The sequence below is a fragment of the Strongylocentrotus purpuratus genome, unplaced genomic scaffold (genome assembly GCF_000002235.5).
Source record: "Strongylocentrotus purpuratus isolate Spur 01 unplaced genomic scaffold, Spur_5.0 spur5_scaffold_18, whole genome shotgun sequence".
NCBI classification, from domain to species: Eukaryota; Metazoa; Echinodermata; class Echinoidea; order Camarodonta; family Strongylocentrotidae; genus Strongylocentrotus; species Strongylocentrotus purpuratus.
The window spans coordinates 22,115,387-22,124,599 of NW_022145603.1; the positions used below are offsets into that span (position 1 = coordinate 22,115,387).

General features: G+C 38.9%; 1 protein-coding gene across 1 annotated transcript; it reads right to left on the reverse strand.

Moving 5' to 3' along the window:
• Positions 1 to 2,864: 2,864 nt before the first annotated feature.
• Positions 2,865 to 8,519, reverse strand: LOC105445937 (ryncolin-1-like). The gene is made up of 3 exons (XM_030988854.1): positions 8,272 to 8,519; positions 7,684 to 7,822; positions 2,865 to 3,134 (listed from the first exon to the last, which is right to left on the reverse strand). The coding sequence occupies exons 1-3, from the start codon at positions 8,517 to 8,519 to the stop codon at positions 2,865 to 2,867; spliced, it is 657 nt and encodes a 218-aa protein (XP_030844714.1).
• Between the last annotated feature and the right edge of the window lie 694 nt (positions 8,520 to 9,213).

Below are 9,213 nucleotides of genomic sequence, written 5' to 3' on the forward strand. Positions count from 1 at the left end.
TCGAATAAGGAATACATGACCCCCCCCATCAGTACGCCAGCGTTCATGGGCTCATGTCTTCTCACCCCTATAACAAAAAAACGGACACGCTTTCCCATTCTCGCACAATATGTCCACGATATGCGCGTATCGCTATTATAGAGACCTCCATTGATAAATACCCGGTGGCATGCGCGATGTTTATGAAATTTAATTCCTGTGAACTTTCCTTTTCTTTGAATGGAATTGTATATGTGATTTAATTCAGGTTTTTATTATTGTTACGTTCTTTTGGATTAAAAATACAAACCATGTTTACTCCTTTACTGTTTTTGTTTGTTTTTTTGGAGGGGGGCGTTTTTTTTTTTTTTTTTTTTTTTTTTTTTTGGGGGGGGGGGGGGGGCAAAATGCGTTTTGCCCCCCCCCCCCACTTTTTTGACTGGGGGGGGGGGCAACTGCCCCCCCCACTTCCGGCGCCTATGCATACAGATATGTGTGTGGGACTATGAACGGGCTTGATTTTTTATGTTACTGAAATGTGCTCAGAATTCAAGTAATTCATCTATTAAATGACTATAACAGACTAGAAACAAGTCAAAGGTAAGGACAAGAATCAGTGCCTATCAATATAACAGAAATGTTGCATGAAATACCATCAGGAAAGCTATCTAAATTTGTCAGAAATTAGCGACAAACACAACAAATTCAGCGCTGCAATGACGCACAAAACGGCGTAGAATTCAACTTTTCATCCATCAAATGAATTCAAACACTTGCATTATACAATATTCGATACCTGTATCACCGTTATCGCAAGCAATAAAATCACAATCTATATCTAGACCTAGAGCTACGGCTAATAATAAGACCAATTCATTCACTACCCTTTTGGTGTTCTTGCTGTCTAGCGACCAATTCTTCGTCGAGTATGGTATCCGCGATCGCTCAAACCAGTTTTTAAGCAAGACTGAACTATTTCCGGTAACTTGAATTTTACCCTCTAACTATGACATGGGCGTGGCACTTTTCGTTTATTTACGGGAATGGCTAAAACCATGACTGCAATTTCGACCAATCAGATGGCTGGATTTCTTCAGTGAGGTATATAATTCAATATACGTTCTTTCCGTACCCGACTTGAGGCTGTGTGTATGTATTGTATGAGCCGTCCGTCCGTTCTTCTTTTGTAACAGACGGATGCGTTTGGAAGCATTCGTTGTTAAGGCTTTAAGCATTGATAATTTTCTCACCCCCTCCCTTCCGCATTTGCTATCCGTCTACGGGTTAAAGAAAACAAACAGACAATGACACCCCCCCCCCAGAAAGGAAAAAACACCGCTCTTGTTTACCGCGTCATATCTGAGAGAGCATTTAATACCGTGTTACCATAATAACGATGTATAGTATTACCCTATGACACTATTAACCCTAAAAAGACTGGGTTATTTTTAACCTTTAAAAAAACCGGGGGAGGGGGCTTAAAGGCCTCCCCCCCCCCCCCCCTAGGATCTCGGCAATCGAAACTCTAAGCGACTCCAAATTTTGCATGGTGATAAATATCTATGAAATCTACAATATTGCATAGTTAAAATATTTTAATTAGAATATGTTAATTGGAGCTAATGAATTATGCAAACATTTTTTACTTCCTTATCTTGGAGCGCTGGTTTATTTGTCTTTTGTATAGTTTGTCATTTGATCTAAATGATGCATACATTTTTTAAAGTAATTATTCTAATTAGTACTAATATATATATTTTTAAATATTTATATTTTCAATTGACATAATCATATACACATTAATAATTACTGTCAGAAGGTTTTGACATTATACAGTGAGATACATTTGGCTTGAGCCTGGTCATAACAAATTAAATAGGAAACTTGAAACATTTATGTCATAAACACACATAGGAATTGCAAAGGGTTGTGTTCATTGCAAATTAAGCCATATACCATTAGCAAATGCAATGTATTTACTTAGATCAGTAATATATAAATTTTCACTTCTCACTGTTACTGAAACTTTCATTAAAATTGATTTAGTTTTTCCGTTTTCTATGTTTTTCCTTGTTTTTATTTTTAACTTAATTTTCTTTGTATTATTCTTGGTATATTGTACTGTTTTATGTAAATGAGAATGCGATACGTTTTTCACCATACCAAATGGGAATACTAACAGTAAATGTGAAAAAATGGGTATAAAACTTAAAATCAAATTTCTGTTTGTTATATGTGGAAGAATTTTTTTAAAGAGAAAAAAAGAAAGAAGAGTTTTCAGTGATACACGATTGCAAAAAAAAATGTTACAAAACAACCGGACCGTTGATCCGGTGTGCGCAAATTTGGTATCACAAGATGCGCAAGACTCTACGGGAAAGGTCATGAAGTGTCATCGTACAACATCTAAGCATTACGAAGTAATCACGAAAATAGGGGAGGGGGTAAACCACCCCCCAGTCGTTTTAGGGTTAACGTATAACCGTTTTTCCTTATTACCCTATAACTGTATGATCGTATTACCGTAGGGCCTTTTACCGTATTACAATGAACCATTATGACTGAATGACGGTAGTACAGGAAATCACGTGTTACTGTATGTTAGCCTATTAGTAACATATTACCGTATTACGTGTTCCGACGTAGTTCCATATTACCGTACCATTGGGGAATCCCGTACATTGAAATGTGTCCAATACGGCAACCCCCACCTCCCTCTCTCTCCCTTCCTCTATTACTTTCATGTACCAAACAAAACAAAACAAAAACTTTTATTGATTTGATTATTTCATAATGTAGTGATACCACGAGGAACCATATTTGGATGAAATAAAATAATAAATATCGTGTACAAGACACATTGCATGGGATCCCCCTATTAGGTCCTACATACCTGCGTCTCGGGAGTAGCTGCCAAGGGCCAGGGTGTAATTTGCGACCTCGTCCGCAATACTGAAATTGCTGTAGGTGGCATAGCGCGTATGTCCTTCGAAGTCTTCGAGATCGATCCGGAGCTCGTAGGTCTTCTGACGGGAAAGACGGTGGATGTTGTCGTTACCTAGCCAGTGCTCGGAGGAAACGTTTCCAAAACCGTGTTTGTAGTTGGACCAGAAAAGAAAGAAGTCAACAGAACCATCCTGTCTACGCTGGAAGACCTACAAAGATAGAGAGAGAGAGAGGGGGAGAGAGAGAGAGAGAGAGGGGGTGGAGAGGGAGAGCGAAAGGAAGAGAGAGAGAGAGCAAAAGAGGGAGAGTGATAGGGGGCTAGAGAGAGAGAGAGAGAGAGAGAAAGAGAGAAAGAGACAGATAGAAAGAGAGAAAGTTAAAGAGAGAGACAGACCGACAAACAGAAAAAGGGAGAGAGAAAGGTGAAAGAGAGGGAGAAAGAGAGAGGAAAGAGAGAAAGAGAGAGTGTGTTTATGTGTGTGTGTGTGTGTGTGCGTGTGTGTGTGTGTGTACGTGTGCGCGCGTATGGGTGTGTGTGTCTGTGTGTTTATTGAGAATTAATTCAGAACATGATAGCAGCCATTGTGCATGGCTGAAATTAGATGCATAAAAATCATTTACATTCAACAGTCACAGAGATTAGACAATAGTCATGAAGATTTTGAGTTAGTTAATGGATGTATTCCAGTTATTTGAGACATTGGGATCCGATTAGGTCATTTGAATATAAATTCCTTCCTGCTAAAATAGATCATTTGAGATTCAAGGTTAATCAATGTCCCTTTGATATTATTACGATATCAGAGTCCCACTGTGACATGACGATATTGGACAACGACATTCATATCGATAGCTTTGATATTATACGCAAAGACCGTACGAGACATGGTGGTGGAGTGGTAATATACATTAAAAATAATATTCACTATTTTCAATGTTTAGATTTGGAGACAGAAATTGAATGTTTGTGGATACGGATGAAATGCAATTTCCTTACTAAACCAGTTTTATTGTGTACTTTGTATAGGCCGCCAAATTCACCTCTTGAATTTTTGACAGGCTTGATGACATGTTGAATAACGCAATCAATCGAAGTGAAGAAATCATTATACTTGGCGATTTTAATTGTGATCTACTCTCTTCGAATTGTGATTCATCTACTCAAAGATTAAAGTCAGCTATGACAGGATTTCTCATGCACCAAATGATTAAGTCACCAACACGTTTACATTGGTAACGCAAATTTTGAAAGATCGTATTTACACTAGCTGTCCGGAAGAACATATTAAATGTGGTATTATAAAAACCCATCTCAGTGACCACTTTATGGTATACAGTGATTAGCAGTAATACACATAATGAAAGTAGAATGAATGTGATAAAATATCGTAGTTATACTAAGTTTAAAAAAGACGATTTCCTCGGTTCGTTGTTTATAATGCCTTTTCAAACCATTTTGTCCATGACTGATGCAACGGAGGCCTGGTACAAGCGCTTTGCTATGTTTATGGCAGCTGTTAATATGCATGCCCCCCCCCCAAAAAAAAAAGAAGTGTATGCGATTCAACCCTTTTCCTGGGTTACAGGTGCCATTATCGAACTAATGAAAAGACGTGATTCGTACTATAGACAAGCTATAAGAAGTGGTAGTAATTCTATTCTACAAATATAAACAAGTCCAAAATATTATTACTAAAAAGGTTTGAGCATATAAATAGATTATTGCAAAATAAATTTGGTAATACAAATCCACTTTGGAGCACCTTAAAGGTCATTACGAAAGCAAGGCCGAGAAATGAAATCAGTCTAGAAATTAATAATAAATAATAATAATAATAATAGCCTAATAGTCCACTCCAAATTTTATTAAACCGAAACGGAAATTCTTTTTGCCCAATTGATCGTGAGCCCGGCAGCCACTGAGCAGCGCCAGATCGACGTTGCTCTATCCCTTATTGTTGAACGCCAAACAAGGTAGCAACAACTCCCATCTTTTAACGTCTTTTGGTATGACGCGGCCGGGGTTCGAACCCACGACCTCCCGGTTGTGAGGCGGACGCTCTACTGACTGAGCCAACACTCCGGTGATGATGGTGACACTGTTTCAAATCCACTTTATCGAATCCATCACACATTTGACTACTAATGATGTAGATGGTATGGAAGGCTTTGGAGAAGTAAGAAGAAATGAGAGTCAGAATGTGTATAATGATTCAAATGCAGAACATGATGGCGATGATAAATTTCATCTCCCATACATTACGTCTGAGTTTGTTTTTAAAGAATTATCTAAAATGTCGTCTAAGAAAGCAACAGGTCCTGACGGTATGCCAACTAAACTACTTACACTTATATGTGAGGTCCTGATTTTGATTGAAAGCCTAACCTACATATTTAATTTATCTTTATCAACTCAGTCCGTGCCCGAATCCTAAAATTAGCTCAAATTCACCCCAGCCGTAAGTCTGGGATCAAAATTAAAGTTGAGAATTATAGCAATGTAGATAAGGGAATTGTTAATGGTCTTGCTTTTATTGATTTTAGAAAAGCTTTTGAGACGGTAAATCACTCAATTCTACTACATAAACTTGCTCAATAGGGTTGTTCTGAACAGAGCATACGTTGGTTTCAGTCCTATTTAGTAAAGCGAAAGTAATTCGTTACCATTCAAGGTAAATTCTCGGTTAAGAGGGATGTTCGCTCAGGCGTGCCTCAGGGCTCGGTAGTAGGGCCGCTTCTATTTATTATTCTGATTAATGATCTACCCAAGTATCTAAATTCATGTAGTGTGTATATGTTTTCAGACGATGCAACACTGTCTGTAAGTGGAACATCTATCCAAGATATTAAAAATAAACTGAATCACACAATGTGTAAACTCCATGAATGGACATTGATGAACAAAGTGATTTTAAACACAGACAAGACTAAGGTCATGTTGGTGGGTTCAAACCAAAGGATTAGTACTTATGATGATGCGACCTTAAAGGTAGATGTAAACGGTAAGCGACTGGTCTGGAGTGTGTCTCAGCCTATAAATGTCTGGGTGTTACCATTGACGAAAATCTCACATTTAGTAAACATGTTGAAAACATTTCCCTCTTAATTAAACAGAAACTGGGAATTGTACGCAGGCTCCGTGAATCTTTAACTCAATATCGACTAAAACAATTGTACTGGGAATATTACCGCATGCTCTTTATTGCTGTACTGTACGGTCTAGTCGATATAAATATAATGTCGATATGCGAAATAAACTTCATAAAAGAGCAGATTATACTAATTCTAGACAGTCTTGGCACATTCCGTCGCAGCAGGTCTTGGATGACCTAAAATGGCCAACTCTAAATGAATTGTTCGACAAGGCCACTTGTTGTCTGGTTTTTAAATGTATTAATAATTTAGCTCCTCCAGCTATGTCTGATCAATTTGTACGACTAGATGATGTTATGCAACGCACAACTCGAAATAGTAACAATAATCTGTTGAAACCTTTTAAGTGCAATACTATATTTTATTCTAACACTTTCGTGAATTATGGCGTTAAAGTGTGGAACACACTTACAGTGAAAGCCCGACTTTGTTTAACTCTCAATGTATTTAAACGGATGATATCAGAGAAGTAACATGTTTTTAAATTTTCTCAAACTCATTTTAAATTTGTATCTACTAAATTGGATCTGGGAGATTTATAGGTTCTCTGTCAATTTTATCATGAATCCTCTGTGTTAGAGAACATTCTAAAATCTGACCTTTCTTGCCCTTTTACAATATTATATGAGCGGTGTCTCACTTCCTGTTTTTTAATACAAGGTCATTTTAAGTTCTTATTGTATCATTATTAACCTTTAATATGGTCCCATTCTTTTCTTAATCATGATAAATGATGTTGCAACCTCTACTCCTCTGAGATGGAAATATGTTGATGATTTGAGTGTCGCTGAAATCATATTGTTAGTTTTACTTGTTTATCATTGTGCTTTGATGTTAATATGCTTTATTTATTCAATTTGTTGTCTTTTTCTTCCTTCTGTTATATGTATGATTTTGTTTTGAGAAATTTGTATATATGTGTATTTTTATTGAGACAGGGCCTTATGGAAGACAACTTTTAATCTGAATGAGATACCCTGTATAAATATGTGAAATAAATAAATAAATAAAATGTATAACACTTGAGAGAGGCAGGATGGAAAATGCGATGTGTGTCATCGAATTTTCATGAATTTAGTTTTAAAAAGTGTAGCAACACGAAGGAGAGTAGCTGTTATCACATTTCGCTCCATTTAAAAGGATACGCAGTCTAGATTGTGGGCTAAGAATGCGTGGGTAACGACTTTAACAAAATAAACAAAATCACTATCAATGACCATGCTGCATTTCCAATTCTGCTCTTCATGAGGGCCTTTTAATTTACACCAGCAATTTCCAGGTACCCCATTTACACCTGAATGGAGAGTGGAAAATGTGCATGAATAAAATGCGATATAGGGTATATCGCCCCTGAGTTGATTCTTAACATGATCCATTTTTCGGAAAATCAACTAAAGGACAATTTTAAAACCCTATGTCCCATAGAATATTTTGTTGTATTACGTAATACTTCATTGTAATGTTCGCAAGTATCATTGGGTGAGGCACAAAACAAGGTTCATTTTTCGAAGATAGTTGCTACCGTGTTTCTTGAAAATCTTTGCGATCATGTTCAAAGTGGATAAGGTTAAAAGAGATGAAATTCTAGCTATCATCATTTCTCACCGTCCAGCGGCCACCGTCCGTTTCCATGTCACAGTAAACGAAGAGAGGGTCATCTCCAGCTCTATCGGGATAGATGGGATACACTCCACTGAGATGGGATAGGCCACCAGTCTGAATCTCTGCACAGTCACGTGGGAGGCTAGGAACTGATAAGAAATACAAAGGTGTCGTCATTGAGGGAATTGAATTTCAGTGGACCGGCCTCTCATAGGAAAAGGTCCCGGATTCGATCCTTGCTTGGTACTTACATCCTTGGACAAGGTTTACTTCGACCCACTCAGGGAGATATACATGTCTTGAATTTGTAATTGGCCATATATTCTACACGGTGTAATAAATGGGCAGCTGACTGGTTCTAAGTAAAGACGTTCTTGAATTGTGTGAGCTCCGAAATCGATAGCCTAGCCAATATAAATAATAACTTCGGTAATAGCACCTTTCATGGTGGATGAAAGACCTAGACAAGAATCCAATATCAGTATTGTTCAACGTAGTATAGGGAGGGTGTCATACTAAAAAGGCAGTGTAAAGGCCGGCTCACATAGTAGCGGCAAAGACCCCACGAAAGGCGACGGACGTAACAATCACAACATATTGGCGGCAAAGCGACGGCAGATGGGGAAAACCAAGATTCGCTGACGGATGGGAACGACCTTCATCGACAACACGACGACGAGGGACGAATAGCTGCGGCAGTGAACGGAGTCTTGCGACCAAAATCGGACGTTGTCTGGGCGGCGGGTGACGATGTCTCGACGGAGCCCGGCAACAATGAATGAGGTCAGACGGCTGGCAGCGAATTGGCTGGCGGCAAGGAACGGCGGCTGACGGTTCATGTGCAAGGAGTATAACGTGCTTATAACGCCGGACGTTAAATGGGAGGTGTAATTCGCTTGACGTATGACTGCGTTAACGACCTGCGTGCGTCGTATGAGGGTTACACCTTATATACAATAATTGTGAAATGACGATTGCATTGAATTAATGAATTATAAATTAATAGCCATCATAGATTTGATTAAAAATAGCACAGTCCTACGTCAGTAAAGTGAAACCTCATGTGCAACGGAATCATATCTTGTTCTTGGTAGGATTCCTCCAAAAGACGCCGCAAAGGTGTTTAAACTGGAGGTGGTATGATATGATATGCTCACCGGCCGTGGCGGTGACTTGCGTCATTTTGGCTGGTATGATCGTAGACATGTCCGTGAAGTCAGTCATAAGTGATGGTGCTTCTGTCGAGACACAAGATTAATAAAAATCATTGAATTATAATAAAACAGAATCATCTATAATAATAATACGCTAAGGCTCCGCGGGGGGCGCGACGTCTCCGCCGGCCTTTGTATTCTATTGTTTTTTAATGAGATCGCCGACCCAAGTTGGTGCAGCTATCTCCTCCTGAACCCTCCCCTCGGGGTACCCGTGCCCGGTACCATCGTCCGCGGGAGAGTCTACTCTAGCGAATTGGCTATACTCCGCCCGAGGTCCTCCTCCGTGTCGACGTCCAGGGCGAAAACAGACGCGACA

Coding starts and splice junctions, on each gene's coding strand:
- LOC105445937 (XM_030988854.1), bottom strand. CDS start 8,519: ATGAACCGTCAGCCGCCGTTCCTTGCCGCCAGCCAATTCGCTGCCAGC. Junction 7,823..8,271: donor CGCTTTGCCGCCAATATGTT/GTGATTGTTACG, acceptor ATCAGTTCCTAG/CCTCCCACGTGACTGTGCAG. Junction 3,135..7,683: donor CGGACGGTGGCCGCTGGACG/GTGAGAAATGAT, acceptor CTATCTTTGTAG/GTCTTCCAGCGTAGACAGGA.